Raw genomic sequence first — 15,754 nt, 5'->3', positions numbered from 1 at the left:
GCTTAAAAATGTTTACACATTTATATTTTAACCAACATTCACAAATAACATTCATCATCTAAAAAGGTTTACTATACAAGGATAAAACTCATTACCTCAATGGACCCTGGTTCAACTTTGTTTATTTCTCCTGTGCTGTTCTCATTGCTAAGACTGGGAGGGCTGTATGAAGCTAGCCTTTTCTCCTCCTTTAAGGCATGCTCCATAAGTTTCTTGTTGAGAATTCTGGCAGCATTTTCTGTAAGAGTATATCCCGGAGGAGCTGATAAGTCCTGCCTGATACTTGTCGTTTCAGCTCCTTCATCCTTTTGTAGCTCTGTGCCAAAACGGAGGGGACTGGGTGACCTACCACGGATACTTGTGCACATGTCTTGCATAGGACCCAGTTCTGACCTGGGTTCTGCTGACCTTGATCGGCTGCTGGACCTGGAGCATTTTTGGAGGGTGTCATGAACCACAGGGGTATGGTCAATGATATTGAATAAACTGGAGAGGCCATCATTGATAGTAGTATGAACTGGACTCTCCCTTGTGGTGGTTGATCTGGCCCAAGCAGATTCACTGAACCCTTTCTGAGGTGTGCTTGGTAATGTCCTGTTATTTGGCTGATCTGATTTGGAAAAGGCTTTCTTCTGTAATTTGGGGGAGCCATATTTGGGAGAACAACATGTGCGTTCAAATTTGGCCTGGACCTTTTCAATAGCAGGTGCCACCTGCCTGCTCCTTAAACTTCTTGATGGTGATGAGACAGGTGTAGTACCCCCTTTTGGTGTCAGACACCTGTGTGGACTGCTTGTGATGCTACGCAAAGTTTCTGTCTGTAAGCCCACACTGATAGTTTGAGTGGTCTGTGTGCCCGTAGTTCTCAACCCATTAGTCTGACAAGCTGTGTCTTTGAACTGAAGCTCTGTCGAATTTGAACGTATTGCATTTCTGACAGAATAAGCGACCTCTTTCATGTCATCACTCATGTTTTTGGACATCTCCAGGCTGTGCAAGGACGACGCAAAACCCAAAGTAGTGCAAATAGGACGCTCAATAGGATGAATACCACTCTCCAGGAAATCGTTGTGGTGTTTGGAGAGGTCAGAAGACCATCGCCCAAACACTTCTGAAGAAGCACCTTTTGTCTCACCCACATTTCCCTTAACTTTGGTCATAGGGAACAAAAAGTCTGGTTCTGACTGGCTTTTCCCTTCATTGCTAGCTACCACTGAGGTTTCAAACCTGCGAACAACTGGTGGACTATGAAAGACCTTAACTCCCATTTTTTCTGCAACAACATGACTCCTCAGTGGTTGTTTCTGGCAGTGCTCAGGGCTGGTCATGGTATTAGTTGTCATAGTAACACTGGTGGTGAGGTACCATGAAGGTGGTTGGAATGGATCTGGAACTGAATTATTGATTGCCTTCCCAATCTCTGTCCTCTCTGCCCAAGTATCTCCAGGTCTTTCGACAGCTCCACCATTTTTTCTGGTAGTGTTGTAATCCCAAGTTTTGTTGAATTCCTCAATGTATTTCAGATCATCAGGAGACAGAGGAGGTGTTATCTCCTCCTTGCTGCTGGAAGAAGGCAGAGTCTTTTCAGGAAGAAAAGGAGAAATGTCCATCAAACGCTTGAACTCTGACATAGAGGAGACAGACATTGCCCTGAAGAAGGAAGCACATAGCGTCAAATTAACAAAATTGACAGGAAGTCTGTATTGAATTTGTTGTATCATTTAGGGTAGTAGTAACCATATAGTGTAAACGTTCTTATTTAAAGCAACTTTAACAAAGTGAAGTTAACCGTCTAGTTTAAGTAACCATACACATAAGCGTCACCACCTGCCAATATCACTATTTTAAAGAAAATGCAATCTGCTTTGTTTTCACTTTATATTTGAATCTCTGTGCTGTTTTGTCCTACACTTAACCACGGCTATTGATGGGTAAACTGAGGAAGAAACTAAATGGCATGCAATATATTAACAAAGGGATTCAAAAAATAAGAAGTCATCATTAAGGGAGGAAATCACATGTGTGACAGCTCTCCATAATATTATGTTACAGAATAGTGGGGAGTTTTATTCACAGTAAAATTCTAGAACTGAACCTCTGGTATCTAGTTTTAAGATCTTGAAGCCAATTTAGGGTAAGTGTGTTAATATAATTCATGTAATTCATTTTGTGCTATGTTTCACCCCACTTTACTCACCTTTGAAGATTTCCCTTGTGCATTTCTTCTTCCTGAAAGCAAAAAAACTGTTAATTTTGAGCCTGCATATATGCCTATATTGGGCGCCTGTGGGCTGTATTTGCATTAACTTTATTCAATATATCAAATTCTTGAAAACTCTTTGAAGGCATATCTGACCCCCTCCATGCTTCCAATATTTGGATAATTAAGAAGGATTTTTTTCTTTATATGCATCTGTGTAAAGTATTCCCAGTTGAACTGACTAGTATAAACAAATAACCCTCACACTGCTAAGACCAGACACACAGATTAATTATCTCTCAATAGAGCACAACTTTTTTTTAGTTCTAATAATTATAAAGACAACTAGTACATATCTCGTATTATATTTGCATGTCTGAAGCTGCTTTTCTGTGCTGCTCTCTTTGATCTTAGTGACCTTGCAGTGCTGAGATCAGATAAAATCTACTTTTTGACATTATTTCATTATAAATTTACTAGATATCGATAATTAGCATCAACTGAAACTCATTATACCATTGCTGTTAAATGTGTAGGCAGACCATTACGTTAATCATACGGGGAATACCACAACAATTCCTCACAACATGCAGTGTAGGAACAACCTCCCCCTAGTCATAATTTTTATAACTAGGGGGAGGTTTTAAAAAGCCCAGCTTTTAAAAACTTCTATTTTATGGAAAGAGCTTGTTCTTTAAAAAGATAACTGTTTAGAGCCCTATTAAGAAGACGCAATCGATAAACAATGGCAAAAATGGAAGTTCTCCATAACCAATTCTAATTTTAATAGCCTAGATCAGGGAACACAGTCCCCCACCAAACCTCTCCTTATCCATGGTAGGGATGTGAGATTGTGGCATCTATATCACAATATATGTAGGGCTGGCCTAAGACATTCTGGCACCTGAGGTGGACCTCAAAATGGTGCCAGGGAAGAAGCAGGTGAGGGAAGAGATACATCAGAAACAAGGCGGGTGGGGGGGGGAAGATCAACATCAGCATCAGCTGCCCCAGTAGATCCTGCTTCCTGAGGTAGTCGCCTCAACTTGCCTCATGGGTGTGTTGGCCCTGGCTATATGCAGCATAATGTTTGAATAGAGTCACTGCAAGAAAGATCCAATATGCATCTGGCTAAATCGTACGGTCAACTCCCAGAATGAACTGATTCACCAGAAGGCCCTATATAAACAGCAGTGGAAAGCACCCTTTGACAAAATAGCAGGGATGTGGGATTACAATTGAGCTGACAATACAAAGAGCAATGGACGCACCTCATTTGCACAAGTTAAGAACCTTTCTCGTTCCAGTTTCTGAGGCTGCCGTTCATCAGAATCATCCGGAGAATCAAGGGACAGTGTTTCCAGAAAGAGGTTTTCTGTGGCAGTGCACCTGTCACTTTCCTTCAGTTTCGACAGTGATCGATCTTCAAATTGCATGGTGTCTGAATCAGAGTAGGATCTTGACCCCATTGGGTGAGGCACTTGATTTGAAAATGAATGAAGGCTAGTTTCTTTTGAGTCACAAAGAATGTTGTCTCCTCTTTGTGGATTTGCTTTCTGAAGCTGAGAAAGAAATTAATCATACATCAGCTGAATACAGAGTAGCTTTCACAGTAGTTGTCTGCTTATTTCATCTTATCCCACTTTAGATATAGATATATATGAAACTTAAATATCATATTGATGTTTTCAAATAAAAAGGTAGAAAGATTGATTATTTCCATAAAATCATTTCAACTCAGATGTTTCAGGAAAAGGTAGTTCCTAGTTTGTGTTTCTGATGGCAAGAGCACGCTTACATGGAAACTTCTTGTTCAATGCCTTAGGTTTCAATCCTAAATACATTTAATAGGACAAAACGGGATTTACTTTCATGTAAACATGCACAGGATTGCCCTGTTAGGCTGCATTCAAAGGCAGTATCCTCCAGCTGCTTTAGTGCTATACTTAGGAGGGGAAGGAAATATCAGAGAAGGTTCCAACTTGTCTGTACCATCTGTTCTCAACCCTAATATTTTTATTTGGACTAACACAGATCAGTGCAACGACTAGTGCAGTGCCTGTTTGGATTATAAGTGTCAGGCATAATTATTTTGTTCATGCTGGGAAGAGTAGAAAGCTGTTGGGGACACAGGCACCACATTAAGTGGGATTTTAGCATCTTTCCACCTGGTAGACCCTGCTATCAGCACTTAAAATTGTGAACTTCCCCTGTCTGCTGTGCATGGGGTGAATCTGTGGTCAACACAGACACAGGAAGACTTGCAGGGGTGGCATATGCTGAATCACATTTGAAGTCTATCACTAGTCTTCAATATATGCACATGTTCAAGGATTTGGCAATGAACTGTCTGTGTGTATATAAATATACTAGAACAGCAAAAGGTTCCTCTTCATAATTAAACAGCAAAAAAAAAAAGGAGCTGTGAAATAATTAATCTGAAAACCTAAAAGCGTGCAGTCACCATCAGTACAAAATTAGGCTTGATGTTGTGTCTCAAGAGATAACACTGTAGCAGTGAGCTTGAAAGAGAATATTTGGAAGCCTTGAGAAATGTAGGTCAGCATGCTTCTATTTCCACAATTATCCCAAATGATCTATTTCATGCTTCATAAATCTGGGGATGTTTTGCTTTCCTACATTATGGTTAAAGTAAACAGAAAGAAAAATGGTCAGTGATTATGGTGAATACATATTGATTATGCCACAATCCTCTATTTCTGTTTTTAAATGCTTCAGATTATTTGCCTTCTTGTTTTATGTATATATCGTTGTGATGTCTCCAAACATACAGAGTGCCATGCAAAATACCAGAGATAAGTTAATTGCTTCCACAGAAAGTACCATCTAGCTAACTGCTAAGAAGCTATATTGATCCAAAGATGTACAAATTTCTGAAAGTTTCCTAGGTTAAAGAGGAGTGCTGCTGCCTAGGAATTAACATTATGAAAATGAATTTAAACGCAAAAACGTTGTTCTGTTTATAAATTATTTGGTTTGTGAATAGTCATTTCCCCTTCCTCAGTGAACTGAAAGTTTGCTTTATTGAAGCTGGGAGATACAATGTACAGGGTTTCCCCCAAGTTGGTAGCCTGTCATGAAACAGCTACGCTGATATGGTTACTAAAGAGGTGACTCTCTGTCTTGTGAGGTTTTCTGTTATAACAGCTGACGATAGAATTCAGCTTTTATATGATTCAGTAGTATCCAAAATATCAACCTGAGGTAGGATATTTCATTTGGACTATAAGTAAGGTTCAATGAGACGTAGAGTTTTCAGAGACAGCCTTGCGATTGGTTAGAGGGTTATGGCTCACACATCACAACTACTCACACTAGGAAATCATTCTTGTGAGAGGAAACCACAGAATTAAAAATGATAAGTGGACTACAATGTGCAGATCTTGATTTTTTTAAGAAGGAAAAGGAATATAATTTTGTGTTCTGAGAACAAGAAAGCTTTGCATTGTAAAGGTCAGAGTGACTCTGCCTTTGTGGGAGAAGTGAAATGACAGGAAATAGCCTTTAACCTTTAACTAATTTCCTATACGCTAGTGAGGCTTCTAAAATTAGTTTTGGAAGCATTCTTCCTTAGGTCCCTTGGGCTTCTGTAATTATCTGTTATGAGAAACAATGAAACAGAGTGTTCACCCTGTTTGTACAGTTTTTTGTTTTTTATATAAAGAAAGCCGCATAGTTCCTTTTTAATTTTTGCAATATAGTTGTGCACACACATTCCATCATGACCTGACATCTGAATTACCTGCTCTAGCCTTCTCAGCAGTTCCTTCTTTTGCCTCTCCCACTCCTGCCGGTCCTTGCTGAGCTGCTCCAGAAGCTCTACCTTCTCTTTATTCCAGTTCTTCTCACTGTGCTGGATTTGCCACTGCAAGTCCATAACTAATCGGTGACTGTCAGCCAGGAGCTTCTTGTGCTCCTCCCTCTCTCTCTTGAAAGCTGCTTTTGCTTCAAGACCAGTCTCACTCTGTGCTTTTTCGCTCTTCCCTTCCAGCTATAAATGAAACAAAGGTTGTTAGTGTCAACATATCTTTTGATGGCAGATGTAAAGGCTGGGCTTTGCTACCCAGTTGACAAGGGGATTCTTACAAACATGCCTTAACATTCTGAAGCACAGCTTTGCTCTAAAAGAGGCAGCTATAGTATAATAGTCATACAAGGACTCCATACTTGCCTAATTGCTAGATTAAGGCTGCAAATCCAATTAGACATGTCACCAAAATTTGTAATTCTTTGGCTCTGAATACAACCTCAGCAACTCATTATATTTGTCTTCAGTCTAAGGCAAGTATTACAATCCACAGCTTTTCTTGCAGTTCAAGCTATTATCTGAGCTGGAGGATAGCTGTATTATGAATCAGAGTAAGCCTGTGAAGGGGGTGTGGGTGTTCTCCTATTTCTGTATCCAATGCCCTGTTCCTTGCAAAGATGTCATATTGAAATCACAGAATGTTATGCAGCTCTTCCCAGCCCTATAAACACATCCTGGGAGCTTCCTTGTTCATTATCAATAATTAGGATTACATTCAGCTAAAATATCTTCCAATTGAACCAATACCATGACTCTGGAGCAGTTTCAAAGAAGTGATCTGTCTGTATCTATGCAACAAAGCTGTGAAGCAGTCATCTCTGTCTGCTGTTCTAGGCATGTGTCATGAATAGCTTGATGGAGATCTTACATAGTCTCCCTATTCTTGGTGTCTATGGTGAAGAACTTGTGCAGGGAAAGAATGAAGAATCCCCATTCACTGGCAATCACCAGTTGCAGACACAACTGCATTTCTACCTAAGCTGCAAGATTGCTATTCATGCCCCCCCCAGCTACTTAATTTATCATTCATTACATCCAGTAGCTTTCTGACTTTTATCCTCACTGAAATTAGGTAATGCTACCAAACGAATTTTTTTTAGGGCTCTTGTCATTTTTGCTCTCACCACCTGTGCCTGATGTAAAATAATAGCATCAAATAATACATTTGTTATGGCTTAGAACATGCCTGCCACAAACCATCTGCTCTAATTTGCAATACTTTACTGAATAAATGCAATAAAGCACAATTAATAAATTACTCAAACATAATTTTTTTACATTAAATTAAAAATCAAAACCACTTACAACAGGGAGACACAAAACCACAATTTCTAGGACTTAATAAGATTCTACAATTTAATAAGATTAAATAAAAGCAAAATGTTAATACTGTCTACTCCCATTAAATAGCTATTCCAAACAGCATCACATCAGGGAAACCATCTAGAGAATGAGGCACTAGTTATTTGAGTAAGTGCACCTGAATCCATCCTACAATTTGATTAAACAATAATAAGAGCTGGTGGTTCATTCAAAGTTGTTGTTTCAGACATATTTGCAGCTACCTTATTTGTGTTGGACAGCTGGTCCATCTAGCTCAGTGGTCTACACCCACCGGCAGCAGGATTTGAAAACAGGGCCTTTCCCTGCCCTACCTGGAAATGCCAAATATTGGACCTAAGGCCTTCTGCATGCAGAGCAGATCCTGTGCTGCTGAGCTACTGCCCTTCCCCAATGGGGACTGTACCTGCTCCAGCTGACACTTCAGTTTAGTCCATTCCACTTCCCAAGCAGCTTTGTCAGTGGCATACTGCTGCTGGAGGCCATGACGTTCTCGTTCATCATCCCGGAGCTCAGATCGGAAGTCATCCAACAGTATTTTTAGGGCATGTAGAAGCCTGCGGTTTTCTCGTGCCTGCAGAAGCAAAAGCTATTTGTAATTTTAATACATTAAACTGTATTTTCAAACATCTCGGGATAAATAAGGGGTGGTTGGGTTTTTGTTGTTCTTGTTTTCTACGTTCTTGTCAAGGTGATTAGCTGCATGAAAAACACCCCGAATGCTAGCTTCCTACCAAAGAAATAGGAGGAAAAAAGCCTCAGAAGCCTGGCTTGTCTATAGTGCGATTTCCTGGTTTATAAAATAAACAAAACGATTCAGCCCACAACTTTAAGATACCAAGTCAAAGATGTCCATAATATCAAACTTGGCTGCATCCAAAGTGTATTGGTGCCTGGCACATCCAGAGTGGGAACCCACACCCTTATTACTATGTTTTCAAAACCTTTTCATCTCATCTTCTCTGGAATGCCTAACCCAGTGATTGCAAATCCAGCTGTACTTCTCTGGAATGCCTAACCCAGTGATTGCAAATCCAGCTGTACTGTTTAAGTGTTTTCGTTTGCCCCTCACTGACCACCCCCCAAATCCTGTAGATGCCCATGTCAGTGTGAGAAGGAGAGGCATACTTGGATAGAGAGAGTGTGTTCATGGGGAGAAATGTTTATATGAAGTGTGTGTGTGTGTAAAATCAATACTGTGATCTCCACCATCAGGACCTGCAAGATGTAGCTGACTTGAGGTTATCTGGGGCCGGGGGAGCAGCAATGACTCTAAAGCCTCTAATTTTGTATTATGTCGCCACCACTGCCCGCCATGGCAGTCATGCTGTGTTATGGCAAGTCTCCACGACATTTTGTGACTGAGGCCCACGGCACTCTCTCAAAATTCAAAATATGCCTGCTGGTTCAAACAGGTTGCTGACCCCTGGATTAAAGGAAGCCTGCACCATAGCTCAGAAGAGAGATGAAAAGAAAGCATAAAAGGATGCTGCTTAACTCCTATGCCTGTGAAAAAATGTTACGGAAGAAAGTACATTTCTATGAAAAGCCATGAAATAGAGTCTATCATTGTGTGTAACAGTACTATGATGACTGAGAGGCAATTCTCAGTGTGCTCAAAAATCTAGGTTCCTTGTTCAAAAGTCAAATAGGACCTTTGTTTCACTTCTCTCATGAAGCAGGGCTGTTGCTAGATCTTGCCTCTACAGAGTCACAGAATGATAGAATTGTAGAGTTAGAAGGGATCCTGAGGATTATTTGGCCCAACCCCCTACAATGCAGGAATATGCAGCTGTCCCATGTGGGGATTGAAGCTTGTATTTATCAACACCATGCTCTAAACAACTGAGCTATCCAGTAGTCACTGCAAGAATACATTCCTCTGAAGGTAAGGACAACTCTGAGGAAAAACAAGGATATGTGCCCTGGTGCTTTGCACTGCGGTGACGCCCTACAAGATAGGCAGAGTGAAAATACACCAAGGCTAGCACCCATGGACATGGGTGGCACTGTGGGTTAAACCACAGAGCCTAGGACTTGCTGATCAGAAGGTCGGCGGTTCGAATCCCCGTGACGGGGTGAGCTCCCGTTGCTCAGTCCCTGCTCCTGCCAACCTAGCAGTTCAAAAGCACGTCAAATTGCAAGTAGATAAATAGGTACCGCTTACCAGCAGGAAGGTAAACGGCGTTCCGTGCGCTGCGCTGGCTCGCCAGAAGCAGCTTAGTCATGCTGGTCACATGACCCGGAAGCTGTACGCTGGCTCCCTTGGCGAGTAAAGCGAGATGAGCGCCACAACTGGACCTAATGGACAGGGGTCCCTTTACCTTTACCTAGCATCCATGTTTACGTTTTTCTACTTTTGTTGTTTATCCTTTCCATTCACAATGAAACATTCAGCACTGTAGCGGTATGTGAATGAATAAAAAGCAAAAGTTCACATGGAAGCCAGGACTACCCTGCACTGTGCAGGACTATATAGCTTGATGTTTCTTCTGCTTATTAATTTGGACCAATAGGGGTGGTGGTAGGTTCTTCCTGAGGTCAAATGATATGGCTTATGTCAAGTCCTGATGAGTCAAAACTTAATGTGTCTGGGCAACCACTGTTGCTCCCCCATCCCTCCCTTCTCTCAAATTGATTCTAAAGAAAATGCCCTTTGTGGGCCAGAAGAAGAGAAGCTTCTGCAGATGTTGAAAGTGTCAGACAGCCTATAAAAAACAACACTAGAGTGGCAGTTACATCCTTTCTTGTTTTTGACCTACTTTCACAGAAATATCATATACTGTAGTCCATTTGTTCAGGAATGCTATTCTGTGTCTTAATAGTCGCTGGATTACTACTGTCAGGACATCCTTTCTATAGGCAGAGGTTCTAGAGACAATGAGTCAGGGAAGTATTGCCCAATTTTATTTCCATAATTAAAAATTGCATTAAAGGACCCCTGACCATTAGGTCCAGTTGTGACCGACTCTGAGGTTCCTGAGCTCATCTCGCTTTATTGGCCGAGGGAGCTGGTGTACAGCTTCCGCTCATGTGGCCAGCATGACTAAGCCGCTTCTGGCGAACCAGAGCAGCACACGGAAACGCTGTTTACCTTCCCACCGGAGCAGTACCTATTTATCTACTTGCACTTTGACGTGCTTTTGAACTGCTAGGTTGGCAAGAGCAGGGACCGAGCAACAGGAGCTCACTCCATCGCGGGGATTCAAACCGCCGACCTTCTGATTGGCAAGTCCTAGGCTCTGTGGTATAATGCAGTGCATTCTGAGTAAATATAGCAACAGCTGCCAATTTTACTAAAAATGATGTTAAACCTAAAGCAGTCCGAGAATGGGGAATGGTGACTACTCATTAGGATGCCTGAGAAGGCCTTTTTCATTACAGCCACAAAATTGCAGACCATCTCCCACAAGAAATCCACTAGTTCTGAAAGTATGATCTTTTTATTTTTAACTTTTTTCCAAATTAGCATTTGGTTGCTAAATATATCAGTGCTGTAATTGCTGATTGTCACTGCTGTTTAAAATAGTTATTTGATTGTCATTATTGTTTGTTTTTATTTGAGTGCTTTATTGAATTGTATTAGTGTCATTGTATTGATAGTAATTTTTTTTTACTGCCTTTGGAATATCTTATTAAACAGTGAGTTACTTCCCCTCTAAATACATAATTCTGACTCGTATATTCATCCTGAAATAGAGCCTTTTCAAAGACTTTATATCAAAGAGCACTGGATAAACAGCCAATGATTTTTAAAGGCTCTGCATTGCACCCCAAGTCACTGCTGCTATTTTGGAAACCACACTGCTGATTTAATGTATCTATTGGTATTTCCTGAGGCCCAAATGCTGCATATGAATCTAGGTCAAGCTCAAAATAGGTAAACCTCTCAATCCACTTGGGGTGCGGGAGAAGATATTAACATTAAGTAGCTTGTTTTAAAAGCACCCATTGCAGTAAAAGGGTTTTCTTGCACCATATCTATCTTTCATTAAATAAATTAAAGCATATGTCTCCTTCTTTAATTATTTATATGAAATAAAAAGCCCCCCACACAAATGGTTAGATGGTACATTGCTATGATGCTTAGGTGGTGAGCCTGTAGATATTGCAAACCATCAGACAAATATATATGTTTCTGAGCAATAAGCCATGATAGGAAATGGAATATTTCATTTAAAGTATCAGTCAGAAAGGCACCAGCAATCATATCATTCCTTTTTATCCTGATTCATATAAACATAATAAGTGAAACACATTAACATCACTAAGGAATTAGGATCACTGGCATGCTGTGATTAAATGAGTTTTACATATTGCAAAACATGAGGGATTATAACCAACCAAGTTCTACTCAGAGCAAACCCATTGAAATTAATGAACCTAAGTGAGCAGTGTCCATTAACCTGAGTGGGTCTACACTGAGTACGGTTAATGTTGAATACAATCCAAGGAAAGTAAGTATCAGACACAGTAAGCACCTGCCTTGGTACCTGCTTTTGATGCTGCAACAATTCTGCAGTCTGCAGTGGTGGTCCATGGTCCATTATCTCCACGGTGGAATGTTGGGAGTAGTCTGCCAGTCCAAACACTTCCTCCTCTTCCTCTTCGTCCCGTTCATCATGCTTTTGTTCAGGCTGAAAACTGAATTCTGGCAGGGACTCAAGGTGTTCCAACTAAAATAGCAAGTGAATAAGATCAAAGATAACATTGCTGTCTGAATGTTTGGATCCAGAAGTTCCGAACAAGCATGCGTTACACTGCATGTGCAGGGTTTCCTCATTCCCTTCCATGACTTTATTCCATAAGGAATTATTCATTCTTTAGAAGATAAAGTTGGGATGGGAAGAAGGCTTTGTGCACACATAGCTTTGGTTCAAGCTGTAAATGTGCAATGGCAAATGTATATTTCAGATTCAAGGAAGAAGATCATTACCTATTTTAAACATGCCATTTGTTTAATTTTAATAATATTAAACAGTGTCTAAAACCTTGAAGAGATTTTGCTTTGGCATGGTAATATTAAGTGCAGACTAACTCCATTATGGCCAATATGCATACAATAGGCATTATAAATCATCATTATTAGTGATATGGCCACTACAATAGTGATGGAAATTTTATAGCATATATGGAAGCTTAAAAAATGTAAAATTCCACAGCTCAAACCCTTGTCTCATTCAAAAGGTAACATATTCTTCTCACTTTTGGTAATGTAGATATCTAGTTTAGTACAAAGCCAACAAATGTGAACAAACATAGCAGACATGATAAACATGTTAGCTACGTGCGAGACTGAATGATTTGGATTCAAATGTAATTTCCCCCTCCTGAGGTGGTTTAGTAGAGTAGTCTCAAAGAGCAATATGCTTTTCTCTTCCTTCCTATTTTCTATAATGCATTATTTAGGAGCTGCATAAGAAAACAGTTCACTCATGATAGAGCCAAATATTTTGAGGGTGGAAAACAGAATGAATGACAACCACTTCTACTTCCTCACAAAATGCTGTTTTAGGGCTCTTCTGTTAGTTTTCAAACAAAGCGTATTTTCATTATTCAGAGCACGTTTTACCTAAAATGCACAATATTGCTATGACATCCAAACTGATCTGAAACTATTAATAGACTGATTATTGTAAATCTTTTCAGTTCAGTGCCAGGTTCTTGGGACCCTGGGTGTTGGGTGAGGAAGAACGGCCTATAAGGCTATTGATTTGCTTCACAGATTTGTGTCAGACAGGATTGATGTGGAGATAAGTAACAGGTAATTGAGAATAGCTGTACAGCTAGGCCCACACTGCAAATCTCTTTCAAAAAAAAAAAAAACAAACCAGAGACAGGTAGCTTCAGATTCCACTTCAGCATTTTTCTGCTCTATAATCAATGTGACACTGATTCCAATACTACAAAATAAAAAAAAATTCCTTCCAGTAGCACCTTAAAGACCAACTAAGTTAGTTCTTGGTATGAGCTTTCGTGTGCATGCACACTTCTTCAGATACACTGAAACAGAAGTTGCCAGATCCTTCTATATAGTGAGAAGGTGGGGAGGGGTGTTACTCAGAAGGGTGGTGGGAATGGGAGATAGGCAGATAGCTGGGAGAGCCTGTTGACGACTCTTAACGACTGTAATAGGTCTTACAGGAAAAGGCAAGGGGTGAGGAGGTGAGAAATGGTTTAGTCATGTATAGTGAGATAAGAATCCAATGTCTTTGTTAAGCCCAGGTTTTTCCATGGTTTTAAGTTTGGTAATGAGTTGTAATTCAGCAGCTTCTCTTTCCAGTCTGTTTCTGAAATTCCTTTGTAGTAAAACAGCTACTTTGAGATCTTGTATAGAATGTCCTGGGAGATTGAAGTGTTCTCCTACTGGTTTCTCTGTTTTGTGATTCTTGATGTCAGATTTATGTCCGTTTATTCTTTGGCGTAAGGTTTGGCCTGTTTGTCCAATATAGAGAGCTGAAGGACACTGTTGGCATTTGATGGCATACACAATGTTAGACGATGAGCAATTAAATAGTCCCGAGATGGTATGTGTGATGTTGTTGGGGCCAGTAATGGTGTTGTCCGGGTGTATGTGGCAGCAAAGTTGGCATCTGGGTTTATTGCAGGCTCTGGTGCCAGTGTCTGTGTTAAGTCTGGTTGTAGTATTATTGTGGGTTAGGAGTTGTTTAAGATTGGGTGGCTGTCTGTAGGCAATGAAAGGTCTTCCTCCCAGAGCTTGAGAAAGAGAACTGTCATTGTCCAGGAGAGGTTGTAGATCTCTGATGATGCGTTGTACTGTTTTAACTTGGGAGCTGTATGTGATGACTAGAGGTGTTCTGTTATTTTCTTTTTTGGGTCTGTCTTGCAGCAAGTTCTCTCTGGGTATCAGTCTGGCTCTGTTGATCTGTTGTCTAACTTCATCTGCTGGGTATTTTAGTTCTGAGAAGGTTTGCTGTAGATCTCTTAGGTGAGAGTCTCTGTCTGTAGAATTGGAACAGATGCGGCTGTAACGTAGTGCCTGGCTATATACAATGGACTGTTTGGTATGTTTGGGATGGTAGCTAGAGGCATGTAGATATGTTTGTCGGTCAGTTGGTTTGCGGTATAAGGTGGTGTCTATGCGCCCATCCTGTATTTTTATAGTAGTGTCCAAAAAATGTATTTCTTGCATAGATTGATTCATTGTAAGGTTGATTGTGGGGTGAAAATCATTAAATTTCTGGTGAAAGGTGTCCAGGGTCTGTTGACCATGTGTCCAGATGATAAAAATATCGTCAATGTATCGCAGGTACAAGAGAGGTTTGAGTGGGTAGGAGTCCAGGAAACGTTGTTCTAAATCTGCCATGAAGATGTTAGCATACTGTGGGGCCATGCGGGTGCCCATTGCTGTGCCACTGATCTGAAGGAACAGGTCATCACCGAATTTGAAGTTGTTGTGGGTAAGGACAAATTGGCAGAGTTTGGTGGCAAGGTCCGCTGTGGTTTTATCTGAAATGGTGTTCCTTATAGCTTGTAAACCATCGTTGTGTGGGATGTTGGTATACAGAGATTCCACATCCATAGTAGCTAGTATATCTCTGTATACCAACATCCCACACAACGATGGTTTACAAGCTATAAGGAACACCATTTCAGATAAAACCACAGCGGACCTTGCCACCAAACTCTGCCAATTTGTCCTTACCCACAACAACTTCAAATTCGGTGATGACCTGTTCCTTCAGATCAGTGGCACAGCAATGGGCACCCGCATGGCCCCACAGTATGCCAACATCTTCATGGCAGATTTAGAACAACGTTTCCTGGACTCCTACCCACTCAAACCTCTCTTGTACCTGCGATACATTGACGATATTTTTATCATCTGGACACATGGTCAACAGACCCTGGACACCTTTCACCAGAAATTTAATGATTTTCACCCCACAATCAACCTTACAATGAATCAATCTATGCAAGAAATACATTTTTTGGACACTACTATAAAAATACAGGATGGGCGCATAGACACCACCTTATACCGCAAACCAACTGACCGACAAACATATCTACATGCCTCTAGCTACCATCCCAAACATACCAAACAGTCCATTGTATATAGCCAGGCACTACGTTACAGCCGCATCTGTTCCAATTCTACAGACAGAGACTCTCACCTAAGAGATCTACAGCAAACCTTCTCAGAACTAAAATACCCAGCAGATGAAGTTAGACAACAGATCAACAGAGCCAGACTGATACCCAGAGAGAACTTGCTGCAAGACAGACCCAAAAAAGAAAATAACAGAACACCTCTAGTCATCACATACAGCTCCCAAGTTAAAGCAGTACAACGCATCATCAGAGATCTACAACCTCTCCTGGACAATGACAGTTCTCTTTCTCAAGCTCTGGGAGGAAGA

The 15,754-nt window shown here is 40.7% G+C and overlaps 1 protein-coding gene and 1 long non-coding RNA gene across 12 annotated transcripts in view; one reads left to right on the top strand and one right to left on the bottom strand.

Annotated features, from left to right (window-relative positions):
- Positions 1-15,754, top strand: part of LOC310714005 — a 206,989-nt gene that overhangs the window by 72,949 nt on the left and 118,286 nt on the right. The gene's annotated exons all lie outside the window — the stretch shown is intronic.
- Positions 1-15,754, bottom strand: part of MTCL1 (microtubule crosslinking factor 1) — a 101,764-nt gene that overhangs the window by 8,624 nt on the left and 77,386 nt on the right. For all 11 annotated transcript variants that reach the window (XM_083518462.1, XM_083518466.1, XM_083518461.1 and 8 more), the window contains 6 exons: positions 11,864-12,046; positions 7,777-7,944; positions 5,964-6,212; positions 3,472-3,762; positions 2,198-2,229; positions 96-1,650 (listed from right to left, as the gene is read on the bottom strand). In XM_083518462.1, the coding sequence (XP_083374588.1) occupies positions 96-1,650; positions 2,198-2,229; positions 3,472-3,762; positions 5,964-6,212; positions 7,777-7,944; positions 11,864-12,046 (2,478 nt within the window). The remainder of the gene's footprint in view (positions 1-95; positions 1,651-2,197; positions 2,230-3,471; positions 3,763-5,963; positions 6,213-7,776; positions 7,945-11,863; positions 12,047-15,754) is intronic.

Source organism: Podarcis liolepis, assembly GCF_965112155.1.
Source record: "Podarcis liolepis genome assembly, chromosome: 8".
Taxonomy (NCBI): Eukaryota; Metazoa; Chordata; class Lepidosauria; order Squamata; family Lacertidae; genus Podarcis; species Podarcis liolepis.
This window is presented reverse-complemented; position numbering and strand designations above follow the sequence as displayed.